At 37.1% G+C, this 21,801-nt stretch overlaps 1 protein-coding gene across 2 annotated transcripts in view; it reads left to right on the top strand.

The window, feature by feature from the left end:
- The first annotated feature begins 1,296 nt into the window (after positions 1–1,296).
- The window catches only part of LOC100267185 (ankyrin repeat-containing protein ITN1), a 32,519-nt gene continuing 12,014 nt past the window's right edge, over positions 1,297–21,801 (top strand). For both annotated transcript variants that reach the window (XM_010660459.3, XM_019224489.2), the window contains exons 1-5: positions 1,297–1,435; positions 17,501–17,862; positions 19,363–19,845; positions 19,945–20,094; positions 21,321–21,422. In XM_010660459.3, the coding sequence (XP_010658761.1) occupies positions 17,508–17,862; positions 19,363–19,845; positions 19,945–20,094; positions 21,321–21,422 (1,090 nt within the window). In that variant the 5' untranslated portion in view covers positions 1,297–1,435; positions 17,501–17,507. The remainder of the gene's footprint in view (positions 1,436–17,500; positions 17,863–19,362; positions 19,846–19,944; positions 20,095–21,320; positions 21,423–21,801) is intronic.

Here is a 21,801-nt window from a genome sequence, read left to right as displayed (position 1 = left end):
GCGGTCACATCAGCGTGGAAATCCAGGTACTGCTTTATGAATTATTAGTGGGCCTTCAATTTTGTCCAGCGAAATAACATTGGCCAAAGGACATTTCCAAGTCACATCTCGCTCTTTCTTTATCAATTCCTACTTTTTAAGATCGACTCCCTTCCCGGAATTTGCATTCATGCTATCGTCTAAACTCCTACCTAACCTAATTCAATCAGAATAATTACAAAGATGATCAAGAACTGAAAATAAGATCAAAACTATTTCTGCCGACAACCATAATCAAATGATTACGAGTATTTTATGGAAAATACAAATATTTGCCTGCTTTCATTAACAAATAATTTTTCTTAACAATTTCCTCTCTCACGTACAATTTTGCTGTTTTTTTCCCTTGAAATACTATTTTTGCCTTTTAATAAAAGTTGGACATTTACGTACTTACCTAAAAGAATTATTTTTATCGCTTTCCAAAAAGGAGAAAGGAAATTTTTTTTTCAATGAACCATTTGAATACTTACAAGAAAATAATTTAATTTATTGCAAAGAAAAAATTTATGAAATTGAGGTTATGTTTGATTAAGTTTTTTGAAATTTGTTTTTAAGTTAAAAAATAAAAAATAATTTTATGAAAACATGGTCTAACAAAGCCATATATTATTTTGATTTTTAAAAATTATGAAAACAAAAATATTTTATTTTTAAAAATAAAAACTTAACAACCCATAAAATTGTGAGACTTGTCCCAAGGGAACAATTGAGCATGGGTATATACTATATATGATCAGAAAGTGTAAAAAAAGGAGAAGATATTATTAAAAAAATTCAAGTGATTGCTTTAAGGAAAAGTGGTGGAAAAGAGTGTGGAAAAGAAAAGCAAGATGCTCTCTCCTATTTTCAGATTTTGACTGATAAAGACTTTCCACGTCAAGATTCGACTGTTCCTTATGTTAATATAATCGCAACATAAAACCAAAACAACAATAATTGAATGCAATCGTCACGTTGCAATATGATCTCTTATAACAATATCCTAAGATTAAAAGAAAGAAAAGAAAAGAATAATAATATATATAGTCCCTTGGAACTTGGAAGGCCCCCTGCCGTTAGATGATCTCAATTATTGCATCTGACGGTCAAAGAAATTGTAAATATCATATTATCTAGAAAATAAGCATATATACGTACTTGCTGACATGGTGTAATGATGTATGGAGGTCTGATCTTACCCTCTCTCGAGGGACCCGTTGTCCTCCCTTTCGCTCAATAAAGAAATAAGGGTGACTAGCTTTTCTCCAGCATTTAAATCTCTCCCACCCTCTCCTCTCCCTCCCCCACCCCCCTTCCCACCATCACTGTATGAGCTTGTTTCCTTCATATTCTCTCCATCCTCACCATTGAGAGGCAGAAGAAGTTGGGATTCGTCGACACAGCTAAAAGGCTGGTATGTTTTACTTTCCATTCACTTCCATCTTTTTATTTTTTACTTTTTTTCTGGTGTATGCTGTTAACTTATTTGGGCTATATATTACTTATATTTGGGAAACAAGTCAGAAAACAAAAGTAAAGTTTGGTAACATGATTGAGGAAAAGGATGAGAAGGAAAAAACAAATACTCCCCCCCAAAAAAAATAATTGAAGTTATCACAGTGTTTTTTTTATTATTTTATATGGAAGTTCTATTGTCTTTTTTCCCGGACTTTTACTATGACAGATGAGCCACAATTTCCAGACCTTGAAAATAATTAAAAGCAAAAGTACTAGTACAGTACAATGATCATAATATGTGTCCCTGGATCTGGTACAAGGTGTTTGTGCTTTGATGTCGAGATTCATGAACCTGCAGTCTCTACCTCCTTCTTGTAATAGTTAGTCTTTCTCTTTTCTAAGTTACTGAACCGTCTCTCTTAATCTCTTTCTCTCAGTCCTAAGAAGTTAGATGACTCATGCTGGGGATTTCTCTTTCTTCTGAGAGGCTACTGAACTAAGCTTCACATAGGAAGTTGGTTAATCCAGCCATGAGCACTTCTTTTCCTTTCTCTCTCCTCTGAGAAGTTAATTAGAGGAAGAATAGATAAGGATTTTCTTTTGTCTTTCTATTAGGTAGCAGTCATGGTAACTGCCGCAAGTCCGATGGTTTTAGGATGGTTTAATCTGGGTAGAAGTGTTTTTAAAATCTTAGGTTTCGTTTTGGAAGTATTTTTCAAAATAGTTCTAGTTGTTTTGAAACCGTTTTTAAAAAACTATTATTTAATAATTTGTAAAGGAAAATTCTGATTGGAATTTGACGTATTCTCGCATGTATTTTATATTTTTAAATATATTTTAAAAATAACTTTTATTCATAATAATTTATTTTTAATTACTCTTATATATATATAAATATTTTTAAAATCTCTTTCAAAAAAAATATGCATGCTTTTTCATTTTAAAAATCACATGTAAAATAAAACTAAAAAATCATTATTGATAAAAATTCCCGCATAACCTGATTAATTTAATTATAAATTATATATATTTTTTTGTAATATAATGGAATGGTCTAAAATTGGACTGGGCCGGGGACCACGAGAAGCCATTAATTATAAATACTGTGAATTTGAGAGAGATATAGAAATGTATTTAAATAAAAGCAAAGCTGTTGTGTCAACTTCACACTAGCTAGCCAAAAGTTGGTTAAAGTTTTTCCCAAGGGAATTAATAAATATTTCTATTTCTAAAATACACATTTTATCATTGTAATAAAATAATATAAGCTATATCTAACACTTATGTATTCTAAATCATGAATATAAAAATATTTATTTATTTCTAAAATAGGTGGTGGAGTATTAAAGTTTTGCTTATTTAACTTGCAATAGGCTAAAATAACAAATTTACTGGAGAGCACTAACAGTACCGCTGAGTCATTGATACTAGGCAGGGGAGCTGGTGTTAAGTTATGGAACTTTGAAGAGATTAGTATCCTACTTCAAGTCGAAGGGGAACTCCTGTAATTTCATGTAACATAAGGAATTTTTCGATATATAGCTACCAATTTTGAGTGTACTCTACCAAGTTTCTATGTGGTTATAGAAGGCTATATGTTGTAGATGTTTAGCTAATTCCATAAGATTAGTTATGTTCATGGGAAGATAAAACTTTCGAAAATTAACTTCTAATATTGAAGAAATAGAGTAGCTAGACATAACTCCTATCAGCCTTTCAGCTTTAAACCCTGATGAGCGGCTTGGGCTCTCCCCAAAAAATTCGTGTAGCAGTTGGGCAACTTTAATAAACTTTGAGCACCAAGGGACGCCCAAGGCAGGTGATAGCTAAGATAAACTAGCTAATTGGAAGAGATTGTTTGATATATGAAAATAACGTAATAACATTTGAAAGATTTATTATTTTTTTTTTTATAAATGAGCACAAATATATTAAAGGGCTAAAAGCCACAAAGCATACAAGGAGTATACATAGTAGCCTAAAAACAAAAAACACAAGAACAAAAAACCTCACCAGCCCTTAATGAAAAGCAAACCATTCCAAAAAACTTAAAAGCGAAGAGGACTCCTCTCCCATATACACCCTAGCCCAACTCCTCAAATTACATACAAAATAAATTTTCAATTTCTGTATAGCTAAAGAGCCCCCCCTCCCTAAAAGTTAGTCTATTTTTTTCATTCCATATAGTCCAAAAAATACACAACGGGACGGAGTTCCAAATCTTTTTCCTCTTTTTCCCCACAAATGGGCCCCTCCAACCAAGTAACACCCCTTTAACTGTCTCTGGGAACACCCAATGAGCCCCAAACAAGGCAAGGACGATCTCCCAGAGGACCCTGACCACTATACAGTGTAAAAAAAATGTGATTTACATTTTCCTCTTCACAACCACACAAAAAACAACAATTAGGAAGGTGTCAGCCCCGTCTTTAAAGCCTATCCAAAGTTAGGATCTTCTCTCACGTGGCTTCCCAAGCAAAAAAAGCAACTTTGGTTGGAACCTGATCCACCCAAATGCTTTTTTTCGGGAAGGTGATGGCACTAGGAGCTGCCAACAGCTTATAAGCATCCCTAATCAGAAAAGAATCGTGACCCCCTCCTTTCCATATCACTGAGTCCTCTTCTAAAGAAATCCTCAAGTCCCTCAACAAATGAAACAGCTCTCCTATAGCATCCGGCTCCCAATCATTAGAATCTCTGGAGAGTCTAATGTTCCAACCTCCTTCACTAAGGCTTGAATCCCACACTTCATTGACCGTAGCGTTCCTATGGACTGCCAAGGCAAAAAGCTGGGAAAAAGTTTGGGACAGCGCCTCAATACCACACCACTGATCAGTCCAGAAGTTGACCTTGGTCCCCTCTCCCACCTTGAACCCTATGTTATCCCAACACCAGTTCGCCTCCTTCAAAATCTCCTTCCAAACCCCCACTCCAAACGTTCCGCGAGCTTCATTAGTTTGCCAACCAAAACCCTCATGACCATACTTCACCCTGATCACCTTCTTCCAAAGGATTTCTTTTTCAAAGGCAAATCTCCAAATCCATTTGCCCAACAAGGCCTTGTTCAAGAGATCAATCTTCTGAATGCCTAGACCCCCCTTCTCTTTTTGAGTGCACACCACCTCCCAATTGATTAAATGGATTTTCCTTTCCAAGCTTCCCCCTCCCCAAAGAAAGTCCATTTGTAATTTTTCGAGCCTTTTTGCTACTAACTTGGGCATTCGAAAAAGAGACAATTGGTAAACAGGTATGCTAGCCAAAGTACTTTTAATGAGGGCAATTCTCCCACCCTTTGACAAATATTGTCTTTTCCAAAGGGCTAACCTTATTCTTATTCTTTCTTCCACCCCATCTCACATAGACGAGGCCTTGTGGTTGGCTCCAAGGGGTAGCCCCAAATAGACAGTACGAAGAGACCCCACTCTACACCCTAACTCCACTGCCAATTCGTCAATGTCTTCAACCTCCCCAACCGAAATTACTTCGCTTTTAGTTAGGTTTATTCTTAGACCAGAGGCTGCCTCAAACCAAGCCAAAATCCAACTTAGAGAGGTTAAGTGTTCTTTCCTTGCTTCGCAGAAAATAATTGTGTCATCAGCAAAGAGCAAATGAGACACATTCATCTCCATTCCCCCCTCCCTCGAAGACTACAACCTGAAATGAATCCCCCATCAACAACATTTCTTATAAGTACACTTAGCACTTCCATACCCAAAACAAAAAGGTAAGGAGAAAGGGGATCTCCTTAACGCAACCCCTTGGAGTTGGAGAAGTACCTTGCTAGCACCCCATTAACCAGAACATAAAATTTTGCAGTTGAAATGCATTATCAAATCCACTCCATCCAAAGAGATCCAAAGCCCATCTTGTGCAAGACTTTCATGAGGAAATTCCAATTAATGCTGTCATAGGCTTTTTCAATATCTAGTTTACAAATCACCCCTTTCTCTTTACGTTTATGCCAATAATCAATCACCTCATTAGCTATGAGCGAGGCATCCAAGATCTGTCTTCCCCCCACAAAAGCATTTTGGATCGTAGAGACCACCTTATTTAAAACCTTCTTCAGCCTATTGGTCAGCACTTTGGCCAAAAGCTTATACAATCCCCTTAGAAGGTTGATGGGCCTGAAGTTCCCAAGGTCCTCAGCCCCACCTTTCTTTGGAATGAGGACTAGGAAGGTAGTATTGAGACTCTTAGAAAAAGATTTTTTTTTTATCAAAAAACTCCTTAAACAGGTCCATAATCTCCTCCTTCACAAAGTCCCAACAATATTGCCAGAAAGCCACTGTGAACCCATCCGGGCCTGGAGCCTTATCTCCATTCATTTCCATCAGAGAAGAATGGATTTCTTTCTCAGTGAAGGGTAGCTCCAAGACTTTAACTTCATTACGGTTTAGACTTTGAAGGTACAGCCCCTCAATATCAGCTCTCCAACTTGGCTCTTCTGAAAACAGCTGCTTAAAAGCATTCACAATCCCTTCTTTCACCTCCTACTTCTCATGCAACCACCCCCATTGATCTTAATTTTATCCAAGGAGTTATTTATTCGGTGGGCATTGGCCATCCGGTGAAAGAAACCTGTGTTCTTGTCCCATTCCTTAAGCCACAGCTCCCTTCACACTTGTCTCCAATGAGTTTCTTCCACTAACACCCACTTTTTAAAGGTTTTCTTAACTTCTCTTTTCAGCTCCGTCTCACCTTCTGTCAGACTCCTTTCACTCTCCACCCCATCCCATAATGCGACTTGTTGAAGGGTTGAGTTTTTATTAACTTCTAGCTTACCAAACACATCCCTGTTCCATTCTTTGATTTTTTTTTTTTCATGACCTTCATCTTAGTAGCCAATCTAAAATTGGCCCTCCTTCTCCCCCCCGACCCCTGCCACCAGCCCCGAAGAAGATCCTTGAACCTATCAACTTTGAGCCACATGTTTTCAAACCTAAACAGGGAAGGTCCCCGTCTTAACCCACCACCCTTTAACAAGATGGGAAAGTGATCGGAGGTGGGTCTGGATAACCTACACTGGACAACCCCACTAAAGTGATCAAGCTAGTTCTGGGTCACTAAGAACCGATCCAGTCTAACCCAAGATTGATTGTTCCTACCCCCGCTCCATGAGAACACACCCTCTTGCAGAGGGAGATCCAGGAGCTCTAGCTCATCAACAACCTGAGCAAATCTTCTCATTGCACCAGCCAACCTTCCCTGATTGCTCATTTCCTTTTGGTAGAGGGTAACATTGAAGTCACCCCCTAAACACCAGGGGCCATCCTAGATGCCCCTTATTGTCCTGAGCTCTTCCCATAGAATCTCCCTTTCTTTTTTAGAAAACGACCCGTGCACTCCTGTGAAGATCCAAACAATCTCATCTTCTATATTCCTAAGCCTACAAGAAATTGAAAACTGCCCCATCTCCATCTCAAGAACCTCCAGGGTCCTTTTATCCCAACATATCAAAATCCCTCCTGCAGCTCCTTGAGCACCCATGGCACCCCAATCAAGAAACCTCCCAGAGCCTAAAGTCTTCACCAAACCCTCTGGCATTAACTGAATTTTCGTCTCCTAGATACAAAACAAGTCCACTTTCTGGCTCTTGATCATAGCCTTAATCACCTTTCTTTTAGAACTATCGTTAGTTCCACGCACATTCCAGCTTAATAGCCTTATCTCTTCATTGGACTTCCATAATCTGGCACCCTCTTACTTGCACAGCACACTTCTTCTCCCCCTAGTAATTGATGGGGCATTCAAGCCTTTTCAATTCCCTTTCAAATCTCGATTTCTCCATAATAGTTTTGATATGAACTCTTTCCCCCATCCTTCTAATTTTGGCCAGAAACTCCAAAATATCTTTCTCCAATTCCTCTGTCGAAAATCCCAAAAACTTGCTAAACCTAGCTAGATCGCTTTCCTCCCAGGTTGCTTCCTCTCATCCTCTACATTCTTGTGGCATAGACCGAGCTAAGCACAATTCCTCTCTGCTCTCTTCAATACTGTCAGAATTAACCTCTATCAACTCCTAGCGCTTAACTATCTCTTGCTCTGTAGACCCAAAGACGTTACACAATCGAGGTGTAACCCCTTAGGTTAAGTCCAAGCCAGCCCCAGAAAGGTCGTAATACTTTCCCAATGGAGTCCGACCATAAATAGGAGAGGGAGAAAAAAGAGAACCAGAAACCACCGGTCCAGATGAGATAGGGTCGTTTTCATACCTTGCATCTTCCTCCAACAAGGTACAATCGGTGTTAGATCTCCCCTCGGATTTTAACTCCTCCTCAAAAGGCCTCCGCAGGCCGTCTTTCACCCAGAAAGGAGAAATACCAGCATCTGGACCCCCTATCAGGCTTTGGCCAATAACCATGGAGGGACGGGCCTCCCCCAACTAGGCTCTAACCACAGCTAATGGCATAGGCGGGCCTCGGTTGTCCAGCCCAAGCATCACAGTAAGCTCCAAAGTCTTGGCCCGCCCAGAAATCTTCCTAGACGGTAGCCCAAAGAGATGGACCATTTTCGCAAGGGAAGTCCAAGAAAGAAGCAAACCCAATGGGCTCTGCTTCCTTAGAACACCAAGAGGGCTTTGCTCAACCCAGCAAGGTAAGCCCGCCTGATCCTTGTGACCCACCCGGTGACCCATCAAAGCTTTGAAAATGATCCATATCTTGCCCCTACCCGCTTGACTGGCCCCGCGTCCCATTGACAGGCAGCAGCAGGGCCTCGAGCCTCGAACCGTCCTTCGCCTCCAGTACGCGCTCGCCCATGCGTGTACAAGCCTCACCCCCAACTTCCTCTCTTGTTGCGACCTTCTTCCCTCTTTTTCCTGCCGTCGCCGCTCTTATTACTGGCCTGACCTCCCACCAGAGGGTTAGCGAGTAGCACAACTCTTCAACCCAAACCTCCACCACATTGGGGAGTTCCTCGCCGTTACGCTTCACCAATAGCTGGACCTACTGAAATTCCTCCATCTTCTCCGTTTAGGAGTCGACTGCGAGAAAACCCCTGCACTCCTCCCCTATACTTCTCAGAATGTCCCACTCCCATAAGGAGACGGGTAAGTCTATAATCTGCACCCAAGCTTCACTCTTATTCTTCCCTTCCCTCAAACATCCCGTCTCCGGCCCCTATTTCTCCAGGCGAAGAAAGATTCCCCCAATCGAGATGCTTCCAAAATTAATGGCTTGTTATGCTTCTATCAAGAGCTCAAATTCCATCAATACCTTGCCCCTCTCCAGTTTTGCTAACCCTAGGTTGCCCTTCAGACTCCAGATTTTTGCCAGATGGGTCTCCCAACTTCGTAGATCATCCCCCTTTGCTGCGCTAGGGTTCCATATCCCAACCACACAGTGAGCTAGTTTGTTTAAGTTCCGGCATAGCTCCTTCTTTGTGACCTCCACCCTGATTGTTGCTCTATCTTTACCCCCTGTCATTTTGACCACTTTCGCAAAGGTTTTCACCATACTTGCCTTCAAACATAACTTTTTTTCTTTTTGGCTTATCATTCCTCCATTAGCATAGCCCAAGCGTCGTAGCGTTTCCACCATTGAAACCCAACCACCCTTTGCTCATTTTCCTTTAGGGATGAATATGCTAAACCTTTTGTTCTCTAGATCCACAACATCTAACCGGAGGAAACACCCTCCTTTGTTTTGATCTCGAACCAGATAGTAAGCCCTCCCGTTTTTCTTCCACTTTCTTACCCATTTTACCGTTCTCACATCCTTAATACAGAGGACCAGACAATTGAGGAATAGCTCAAGACTCACCGGTCCCAGCCTAATCCACGAGGAAATCCCTATTTTTCTCTCCACAATCGTAGCTTGCAGTCTACCTTTCTTCTCTTCCACCTCAACCTCAAACGACTTCAACTCCACTCTGAAGCCCCCCTTCCTGAAGCTCTTCCAAGGCCCCGCAAGGACCTTGTCCTCTGCATTCTCGGTAGACCTCGCACTTCTCCGTCGCTTTCGCTCTCTCTCTCTCTCTCTTCTCCATTCTATTGAATTTCGAAAGATTTATTATACTATGACATTTTTTAATTTCACGAGATGGTTAAACAATATGAGGCTGCTAGGGGTCATTTTTCATTCTATTTCTAATTTGATATTTGGAAAAACTTGTCAAGCATGTCGATCCTATCCAAACTCATCCAAGCACCTTAATATTGCTTAAGGCGCACCTCAAATTAGTGCCCGAAAATCTACTTCAAGTAGCTATAAGAAACCAAAGTATTTCAAGATTTGAGAACATTTGGAGTAGTCTAAACCATTTGAAAATGGAAAAATTACAGATCTGTGTGAAATTAGGGGCAAGCTATAACACTCTATCCTACCTAGCTAGTTCATCAACAACCTAATTGATCCCTCTATGTGGAATATTTATATTGGTTCTCCCACAATGTTTCTACTGGTTCCTATGAATCTACTTTCGAGATCTCCTTCCCATTTAATCGTATGATTCCTAGTTATAGAGTGATGTGTTGTTCCAGCATATCTTTTGCTTAGGGTGATACATATCTTTCTCCTTGGGCTTGTAACACGTCACATGTCTCTTATAGTTTCCTTTCTAGAGTTTTCTAGTTTTTCCCCTTAGTACGTAATTTGATGTAAATGCCTTTTTAAAAGTTTTAACACTCTAAACTACCTACCTCTATCTCCTGAAGTGTAGACAATTCTCTCACCCTTCAATGCAACTAAATATGTCACTTCTTCCATAACAACCTTCCTTAGTTGCATGTAAAAGATTAATCCAGTACCAATCTTAGTTCCTATCACCATCATGATGGTGGATTCTCCTTTAAGATGGCTATTGTGCATAGAAAATTATGGTATTGGTACTACTTTAGCCTTCCATTAGAAGTTCAGGCTACACATTAATTACATGCTATTCATCCCTAGGAGTAATGATTATGTCAACCTTCTCGATCCATGATCCGAGGCATAATTCTACTACTCAAGCTGCAACATGCAAGGGTCTTACCTCTAAGTTAGTGTTCTTAACCTCTTCTAGATCATTAATCATTTTTAGCCTTGTTTTTCTTCTTTAATGGAGTACTTTAAAATTAAAGAAATCCAACTTCTACTTTATCATCATTTATTTTCTTTGTTAAGTCATTGAGAACATTTCTTTCATGATAATCTTTAGCATATTTGGGATTGTCACATTGGAAACATTTTTCCCTGGACATGGACTTTTTCTCATGTCTTTACACTTGCTTTTGTTTCTTGTAATGGTTTTTCTAATGCCTTATCTAGGGTCTAAAACCTTTGTTCTTCCCACTTACATCACGACCTTGCCAAATGTCTTTAGTTTGAGAGAGTCCTCCCTCTTATGGTCTGCCAAGGACTAGAACGCTACTTTGGCCTTGCCAAGACCCTTTATATCGCATAACTGTAGTTCTTACTCAATCCCACTTTGTAGTTTGTCTATGAATTTGAAAGGAAGCTTTTTCTTTCACACACATGAGATCTCCAGCATAAGAAGACGATACTCCTCCACATAATCTTGAAGGGACCTAGTATGCTCTAACCTTTTCATGCACTTTTAAGCTAAAGAGATTACTTTCTCTTGGTAGAATTTCCTTTTCATTCATCTCTTTTCAAATCAACCTTAGCGTCTATAGTTTATATACCTTCTCCACATTGTCATGCCTTACACTACTATATAGTAGTATCACAAAGATAAGGTGAGTAATTTATACTTTAGCTTGCTCACCTATGAGCCTTACTACCTCCAAAGTAGTGCTTTATATTCTATAAGTAGTTATTTAATTCCTTAGTATCCCTTTTGTAATTGAAAACATGTGATTTGGGTACTTCTATCTTAAGTGCTCCCTCTTCATAGGCTGTACACCCTCTTTCTCCCCCTTCTCCTTTCAGCATAGCCACATCTTGGTAGAGCTTGGTAAAGGAAGCCTCAAAACAATTAAAAATTTATAATATATATCCTAGCTTGAAAAGAAGACAATCCTTTGCATACCTCATGTGATAGGATATGGGTTGACCTCCGCATTTCTTCCTTAAGGTCTTAGGACTACTTTTTAAGCACATTAATGCCATACTTTAAACCTTACTCTGAATTCAAGCCACTTCTTAGCATTAGCTACTGCTACCTTTGTTGGGAACCTCCGATTACTTTGTTCCTATGCCGTAGATATCATAAGGTGCACACATCTATCCCTAAGGTTCCTAAACCTATTGCAATGGAATAAAATGATAATAAAAGATTAACTATAGATATATAAATATAGTACTAATACTTGGATCTCAATGTTCCCAGATCAATTCCTCATGGTGAAGAACATGTTTGAATAATTTCGAGGTTTTGTACACCTAAGATCTTTCACCCGATGATTCGAACCATGATCATGACACTAAAAAAATGTAGGCTTTGGAAAGGTGGAAACCTTGACTCTTTCTCTCTCTCTCTCTCTCTAGAGGTGGAAGACGATAACTAAAGGCGTTAAAAAACCCTAACCTTTAAGGGGGTATTTATAGGGTTGCCCACTAAGCTTAGGTGACTTGAACCCATCAATGCTTAAGTCACTTAATTTAGCCCAAAATAAGTCCTAATTGATTAATTAACCACATAGAGTCATCTAATTAATTAATTAGCCAAATCCAGAGATCTTGTTCATTATCTCTTGTGCAACCATACATAATTACCAAAACATCCTTATGCATAAAAATGAACCTAGATCCAATCTAACTCCCATAAACTATGCCATCATGACATATGAGCTCAAAACAGGGACCTCAGGACCCATATGAGTACTGGATCCCTCAGAATCCAATTATGAAGTTGATTCAACATTTCACTATAGAGAATCATCAACAACACTCCAATACCCCATGTAAATAATAATGATACAAAGTTTGAGGTTGTGACCTACTATTTATTACATGCAGACTCCCCATGAATTGGTGTCTATAATTTAACAAGGTAGTCTTATCACCTATCAAGATTACCTCTCAAATCCTTAAGTTAAAGATCTCACTTATTATGCAATCAACTAACATACCCTAGCTCCAATGAACGTATGTTAAATTCCATTAAAGGAATTACTATGACCACAAATTTCATGATTACATGTCCTTTATATCACCCAAGGAAAGACACATTGTCTCAATCCATAAGATATCATAATGTCTCTATTAAGAATATCTGTGGCTACTAGCCTCCATCAACATTGACCCAATCCATAACGATATATGACCGCTTTAGGGTCTCATCCATAGGTCAAAGTTTCTTGTTGATTTTGACACAGACTTAATATTCTCTCAAGGCTAAGAATCTTAGTATAGTAGCTTGGTGAATCATGACAATTGATAGCCTTACGTAATGATTCACCATATCCAATATGCATCACATACACTAATGCACTTACCATAGGAAACTCATTCTAATGACCAAGACAAGTTATCCCTTCAATTAGGGGGTGGTGCACTATAGTCTCTATTAGATTGCCTAAATCCATGAATTGATTGTGGACAACTTAGCTACTTATAAGAGACCCATAACTTGTATATTCTATGCAACTCCTAATGTACCCATGTCATGTACAATGTAAGATATATGAGTTGAATGCTCAAATCAATATCAATGCATAAAAGAGATAACAAGGAGATAGTTAAGTCCGACTTAGTTACATCATGTCTTGTTTTTAGGGGCTCAATCCCAAAAAACTCCCACTAGTCCCAAAAGTAGACTAGGCTACAGAAAGAATTTGCTTTATAGTCACATCACTTCTCTATACTATCTTACAACAAGGTAACATTTCCTCTCCATGTTTTTCTTTTTCTAGTGGTACTTTAGTTCTTTAGATTATGCCATTGTTTTACTGTTATCAGATAACAATATCTTAAATGATATAGCCAGGGGAACTACCCATAAACCAAAAGGTTTCCTTAGTTGTTACAGAAGCGACAAAAACCATTTAGAGTATGCACATACCTAAAGGTAGACCTGCGCGAGTCCTCATTAAATTGAAAGTCTAAGTCTCAATACAAAAGGAGTACCAACTCATTGCAAAAACTCATAAGCATATAATCCCTCATTCTTTAAAGATACTCAACCATATGCCTGACATTTTCCTAAATTCTAATCCTGAAATGGACTAATATCTGTTAAATACTATTTTTACAACAAAGTAAATATCTAATCTAATACATAGCTTTGCATACTTAAGGTTATCCATTATGGAGGCATAGGATACCACCTTAATGCAATCTCTCTTCTTAGATGTTGAAGGACACTAATCCTAAGAAAGACAACTCTAATTAAAGAATCACAAACCCTTTATTGAGTATTGTAGCATGCATTTGACTAAATGCTCATCAGTGTAGGAGACATAGGCACAATTTTCATATTCTTGTAGTCCTAAAGGACCTTAACCCGAAGAATATATATTATGCTTCCTTCTAATTTTTTTTCTAGAACTAAGTAGACTACTAGATCTTGACTGATGATAATATCCCTACATCATATTTAATGAGTAGATTGTCATCTATCTATTAGATTTGAAAGCATCACCACGCTGTCCTATGCCTTCTTATACTCATAATGCCCTTTTCTATAAAAAAAAGTTTGATTGCTATATCTCATAAATGAGATGCATCGTAATAAATGGGAATGCTCTAATGGATTTGAGTGTGACTACTATTGAAAAGGTTTTTCATAGTTGAAACAAAGTTTCAAACTATAACCTTTTGCTATAGTCTTAGCTACATAAGTCTCAACCTATCCATATACTCCTATGTTCCTCTTGTAAACCAACTTATAACTATGGGTTTTATCTCTTTAGGTGCTTCTATAGGAACCAAACTATGTTAGAATGCAAAGATTCTAACCATCCTTTCATAGTTCTTTGCAAAGGATGAGCATAAAAAGGGTTCACCACTTCATAACTCTTGGAAGCTTTACTATAAAAAGGGATTTCTCAACTCCTTGAGATGGTTACAATAAGTTAGAGGTCCTTTATTTTTTACATGACTCAAATGTAAGATTTGAATGAGCTTGTCAAGTATGTCAACCACGTCTAAGCATATTAAGCACATCTAAGCACCTTTAGGATGGTCTAAGAACCTTTAAGCACCTAAAAATTAGTATATAAGCTCTTTTAACCACCTTTACCTCGAGCACATCCAAACACTTCAAGGTTCTTACACATTTTGAAGTTGATTTAACCTTAAAGAATGACACAATTATATACAAATGTGAAATTCAAGACAAATTGTGACACTCTTACTCCTACCTAGTTTATTCATGCCTTTGTCAATGCTTTTGTGTTAAAGCTTTGCTCATGTTGTTGCTACAATATTTTAATTGGCTCCAACTAGCTCTGTTTTCTAAAAGACCTTTCTATTTGTTGTGTTAACATGTCTTCTAAATTGAACTTTGTGCATCATGTTGTTTTGTTTTTAAGATATTTTCTAGAGTTCATTTACTTTTACCTTATGCTAATTTGATGTTCTCAACCCTTCACAAGGTTTGATGCTCTAAAGCACTTACCTATGTCTCTAATAGTCATGGCCATTGGCTCACCTCCAAGTCCCACTCTTTCTTTGATAAGCCTTAGGTATGTGCTTCAATATTGAAGTGTAGATAGCCCTCTTACCCTGAAGTGCAATAGGGTACGTCAGTCCTTTGCTAATGCCTTCCCTCAATTACATGCTGGAGATGGTTTAGCAATCATTCTTCATATCACCATAGAAACTATAGATGCACGATGCAAGTCATTGTTTGTAGAAGTAGTTGACATCACTTTACATTTCCATAAGAAGTCTAGGTTAAGTACCAACTAGGAATCAACCATACACAACTCTCAATCTTGAGTTACACACCATGCATGGATCTTACATTTGAATCAATAACCTTAAGCTAACTTAATTCTTTGTTCATATTCAAACCTAGTAATTTTGTTCATTCCACCCAGCCAAAGTTGTGAGTGGCACCAATGTAAAGCATGCTACTAATGGTCTTTTAGCTGCTGACCGTTTCCTCAAATATTAATCCATTGTCTTTAGTAACTTTGGCTACCACCTTTGCATTCTGAGGGTCCATCAATTGAAGAGATCCAACTCTTACTTCCTCATCTTTTCTTTCTTCTATCAAGGCAATGAGGACCTTTCTCTTAAGAAATCCCTAACCTAGTAGGGCCCATCACATGAGCAGCATTTATTGTTAGGCATGGAATTTCTCTCCTCCTCCTAAATTGCAAACATTGTCAATCTTCATCTTTGGAAAGTAACTCCTCGTGTAATACACCGAGGACTCAAGTGTCAACCACTACCATGGCCTAGCATAATCACTCAAGTTTATTAGTCATAATTCTTGTTCAATCCATCCTTGTGGGTTATTTGTGAAATTAAAGAGAATCTCTTTCTTTGACGTGCACAAAATCCATAGATTGAGTGTGGAGAACTCCTTTGTGTAATCCTAAATTCACTTAATATGTTGCATTATTTTAATTCTCTTCCAATCTAGATAACCATATCCCATAATGTAGAACTACTTCATAGTTTCTTTTTTAAAATGATCCCAAGCGCTTATGATGCTCATATCTTTCTCCATATTAGCATTACTTCTACAAATAGTGTAGTAGCATTGAAAAAAATAAAGGGTATTTTTACTCATTTGCGAGAGTTGTTACCTTGAAGTAGCACTCCATATGCCAAAAATAGTTGTGAAGCCCCTTGGCATTCCTTTTTGTGTTGAATATGCGTGCTTAGGCACCTCCACCTTATGTCTTTCATGTTGAGTGACCATAACCCTTCTTGACTATGGCTTTCCTACAAATAGAGACAACTTGGCGAAGCACCTCAACACAAGCCTCAAAAGTACTAGCAAGCATCTCCAACATACTAACCTGAGAAGAAAACAATTCTTCATATACCTTATGCTCCAGAATTTGTGTTGACTTATGCATGCTCTTGTTGAGCTCCCAAAGTTGTTTTCCATGGTCATCAATGCCATGCTTAAGCCTTGCTCCATTAGATTGAGTCATTCCTTGGTGCCAACCAATGGCACCTCTATCTTAACGTGATGTGCCTAGTGGTGATAAATTTTCTACTAGAAGGTTACTTTCTTCCCTACTAATGAACCATTCATAACCTCAACTTTGATATCATTGTCGCATATATGAATTTTAATTTGTGAGGCCCCTAGGTACCTCAAAACTCTAAACACCCAAGTTAGCCTAAGAGAACATCATGAAGGCAAAATTAAGCTAACATATAGGGATAGAATGCTTGAAGAAAGCAAGCATAATAACACTAGGAAGCTTTACTATGCAATAATTTTCTTAACTTCTCGAGATGGTTATCATGATGAGTTAAAGGTCCCCTTATTATATATGCCATGGACTACCCTTTTTTTTGTATGTTTCTAAAATAGGATTTGAATAAACTTGTTCAACATCCAAGCAAGTCAAGCACTCCTCCAAGCACTTAATGTTGCTCCTAGTAAGTATCTCAAAAATTGCTTAAAGTTGATCCAAGTGCTTTAAGCACTTCAAGGTTCTAGAACATTCAAGACACTTGAGCCTTGAAGAATGATAAATATTATACATCCATGCAGAGTTAGGAGTTGCTTTGACACTAAACTATAAAGCATTGTGGGAAATAAGAAATTCTCTAAAATACAATCTGCCTAAAAACATTCGGAATCTAGCGTGGAACTCTGTCTTGGGATGTTGTTTAATTTGATCTTACCTCTATGCTTGATTAAATCAAACCATACAAGGATAAACAAAAACCATTTACTATTGCTACAAGGAAAATAGTAATTATTTTTTTTATAATTTTCTTTATGATCATGTTAAGAGACACAATGATTAAGATAAAATAAAAATTATTTTCTCTCTCACTTTCTCTCCCTATATATATATATAGATAGAGAGAGAGATAGAGAGAGAGAAAGAGAATAAACAGAATAATAGACAATAGATAGTCTTGCTTTGTTTTCATATTGTGCTTATGACATTGTCCCCTTAACTCATGTGTTAATTATCAACTTAATTATAATACAGAGCAAGTATGGCAGCTGGAAGTGTAGCACCGAACACAATCGTGCCTGAAGCCCTTAGGGAAGGCAACTATGAAAATTGGAGAACTTGTATAAAACGGTATTTGGTGGCTCAAGATCTTTGGGAAGTGGTGAAAAACATCAGTACTAAACCTAGCAAAAATGAAGATCCAGAAACATATTTATCTTGGAAAAAGAAGAATGCCAAGAGTTTACATGCTATTCAAATTTCATGCAGTCCAAACATGCTTTCTCATATCAGGGAATTCTCAATAGCCAAGGAAGCTTGGGATTTCCTGGCCAAAATGCACAACCCGTCATTGAGCAGAGGAGTTAGCTCACATAATATTTCAAAACAGAGCTCAGGTAAATGTTCCCTCTTTGTTCATGCTAAAATGTGTGTGTGTCTGTCACTTATGCACAAGGTCAATCGGACTATAGGATTTTAACAAAAATATCATTTTGTTAAGTATTTATTGAAGTATGGTAGTTCCAAAATGATTTCTAAATGTACCGAATTTTTTTCAAGACATTAATTGAAAGTGGTCTTTTGAAATGGTAACTTCGGTTTAAATATTGAAAATATCTTATAATTAGATTCCTTCCGGCCATCATACATTTGAAAATATTTTTTGAATTGCCATATATTAAAAAAATATTTTTTAAAATTATTGTATTTTTTTCAAAACCACTTCTCTTTCATTTTATGCACTATGAACTTGTTTAAATGAAGTGTTAGGTTTCCATTTCAAGAATTAATGCACTATGAACTGGTTCAGAAAGTCAGAATATCCTCAAAACAACAATTCGGGAAAACTGATCTTTTTCTCAACCCAACCCTTGTTACTTGTTAAATCCTTTTATGTCATTCTACTTATCCTTGATTTGTTATTGAAGCTTTGCTTAACCACAATGGCATCTGACAATGCCAACATTATTGTCGTAAAATAATTTTACAGCCTTTCTGCTTGCTAACAAAGCTTCTCAAGTTTTTTTTTTTTTCTTTTTTCTCTGTAACTTAGTAGTTATGTCATTAGGACATGGTCAAGGATGGGTATGAAGAAATAATGAACATTGACATTTCGCCAGTGGCCTTCATTTTAGATCAACCCCTGAGTCCACCACACAAATATAATACTAGAGATGGTACACAGTAAAGCTCCTCTGTTTTTGATAAATATGATCCTAGAGACATATTTGCCTTGTAAAAATTACTAATATTTTTTATTTTAAAAATATAACAAAAAAACAATAATTAGTTTATAGCTTGCATATCACGGAAAACCAACCAAAATATATATGGATCCCTAATTGTTTTAACATCTTTCATACTGAAGAGACTCAACATAACTTTTAAGGGTTATTTAGAATTAAATGCCTTTTTATATTGTCCTTGAATAATGGCCATATATCCTAAGAATCCGATTATCAGCTCCTAAATCCTTCAGCAAGATTATGAAACCACCTCTACCATAAACTGGAATAAGAAAAATAGAAATACATATATAATTTGGGACTTCCCAACAACCTTTCTACCAAGATATCCCACCCAAACCCTTAGAAAACTCACCCACACACCTATAGTACATGTAGTGCTTTCCACCAGGATTTAAAGGGTCGAAAGATAATTCAAACCCCAATAGATGGCTGAGTATGATTGCTTCAATTTTCTAAAACAAGTCGCAAATATTCCTTTAGGACTAGGCATCCTTGTCCACTTTCAACACTACATATATCAATTTAAGAAAAGAAGCTGATGATTCATTAGTGCATTGTTAACTAATTATTTTCCAATCACAAAATTGAGGAATTTCATGTTTAAAAAGAAAAATAACAATTTTTTTTTTTTTACCTGGTTGCATGCAGAAAACACGAGCTACTATCAGTATGAGAGCCTAATAAAGGCTTTGGAACATGGAAATTGGTATGTTATAGAAACCCTCATTCGAGCCTGCCCAGATATATTAAGGGAAAAAATTTCAAGCACAGGCCAGACGGCTCTTCATATTGCAACTCAATCTGGAAATGTAAAGATTGTGGAGAAGTTGGTGGAGAAAATGGATAAAGAGGACTTGGAACTGAAAGAGGAACTGGCACAATTCACACCACTTGCTCTGGCTTGCTTGGACGGATTCATTGAGATAGCACAGTGTATGATTCATAAGAACCCAAGATTGGTTTGCATTGTCAATGAGGATGGCAATCTCCCAGTTTTACTTGCTGCTATGCGAGGGAAAAAGGATATGACACGTTTCCTTTACTCTGTCACTCCGTCTGAAGAGCTAGCTCCAGAAAAAGGCCCTAATGGTGCAACTCTTGTTAATACTTGTATTGTTAAACAAATGTTGGGTAAGAGGGCATCATTTCAATAAGCCATTTCAGAAGCACTTAAAACTTTTATCAACTTCTTTTTCTTTGTTTACACATACACTTACTTGTATACAACAGATATTGCTTTGGATATCCTGGAGAGGTACCCACGTTTGGCCATTTCTTCTGGCAAGGACAATTTCACCCCCATCTATGTATTGGCTCAAATGCCTAGGTTATTCCCAAGTGGAGGCCGCCTTTGGTTTTGGCAACGTTGGATATACTACTGTAAGTTACCTCTTCAGCTTTCTTTTTTTCCATCTTATATATATACAGAAGAGCAGTGATAGTACTACCATATTAGCAACTTTGTATCAGAAACGAAAAAACAAATAGTTAATAAAAAGAGGGAAAATCATGTAAGAGTCATTTTTATGGTAGTCAAATTAAATAGCTTTGAACTCGATCTTCAATTAAACTTTAGAAATATAACTTTTTTTTAATCCTTATTAAATGAAATATATATTTTGAAAATTTTAAAACTCAAAATCTTACATTCTTTTGAGGTGCCAAGTCCAACCACACTTAAATTTGCCTATGTTTGAAGACAAGTTCTTTTCCTCTTCTTGCTTGAATATGAATAGCTAGCATTATTTACTTCTTCTTGTTTGAATATGAATAACATTATTTATGGTGATATAACATTACATATTAAAAAAATTTACAAATAAATGCAAATTGATGAGAAATTTAACTAGGATTACAAATCATTTTCCCAGTAATATACTTTCATTACATGTATCTTTTATTATGAAATTATACTCACAATGATAATTTGAAGGTAGAATAGTAAAAAGGAAAAATAGAGTAATAAATAAAATAATAGGCAAAAGTACTTACTTGGTAAAATCTTCTTAATTAAGAGGGAAACCTCTATAGGGCAAGACAAAAAAATATTTACTATATAAAGACAAAATTACAACCTCTCTTTATTAAAAGAAGAGAATATAAAAGCTTATAAGAGAATAAAGGCCTTTTTTGATATGAATAGCATGAATGGTGGAGGCCTCCTTTCATAGGACATGGAAGCTCCCCCTTTTTGTCTTTTTCCGATGTGGGATGACTTCAACCAACATCTTTGTTATCATTAATCCTAAGAAAATTTCTTTATTTATTAGAAAAATTTACAATGCCAAATTGATACCTCCTCAACTTTTAATCTGGAACCGTTGAAAACTTAATTAAATGAGGGAACAAATACATGCAATGAATAAAACAAATGGAATAAAGCTAGAAAAAAATGATATCAACATACAAAATAGTGTTAGGACCACATATGAGGTACAAAGGATTGAGACTAAAATACAAAACAAAGTAACCCTACTTGTACACATGGCACCATTTGTTTGATATAGAAAGAGAACCTTGCCATCCCTTATATATGGACTCTTATTTACGTATTTCATTTCCAGGATATGGTAAAGTATTATTCACTTTGCTCCTTTCCATGTAAGGTACAAATGTGCGATTACGTCGTGCCCATGATCAGATTCCTACATACATTGGTGAAAACAGCAGCCAACAGTCACGTCAATCAGACAACATTATTGTGAATGGTATGTTGTTACTAAATCTGATCAGTCTAAAGTTCTGGTATTATTGGCTATGGTTTTATGGTCTCTTCAAATATTAATGACTTAAAATCTCATTAATGTCAGTGACGGACTTGGCCATTGATTATTTTTTTTGCCTTTTATATATTTATATTTCTACATGTTCATTTTGTATAAAGTTGGATAGTTAGAGACACAGATTCGTTTTCTGAAATAAATCTTCCAAGTATCCTGTTTGAGGGATGATAGACAGGATTATGTTTTAACATTAAGAAAGTGATTCATTTGTAATGTTATCAAATAAAAGTCGAAGAGGTGGTTTAAGAGCAATGCCAAGGTCACGCAGAAGATAGGCTTAGATGGTGGTCCCCCTTTCTGGCGT

The sequence above is a fragment of the Vitis vinifera genome, chromosome 13 (genome assembly GCF_030704535.1).
Source record: "Vitis vinifera cultivar Pinot Noir 40024 chromosome 13, ASM3070453v1".
Classification (NCBI taxonomy): Eukaryota; Viridiplantae; Streptophyta; class Magnoliopsida; order Vitales; family Vitaceae; genus Vitis; species Vitis vinifera.
The sequence above is the reverse complement of the archived record's forward strand: the minus strand, read 5'-3'. Positions and strand labels throughout refer to the sequence as shown.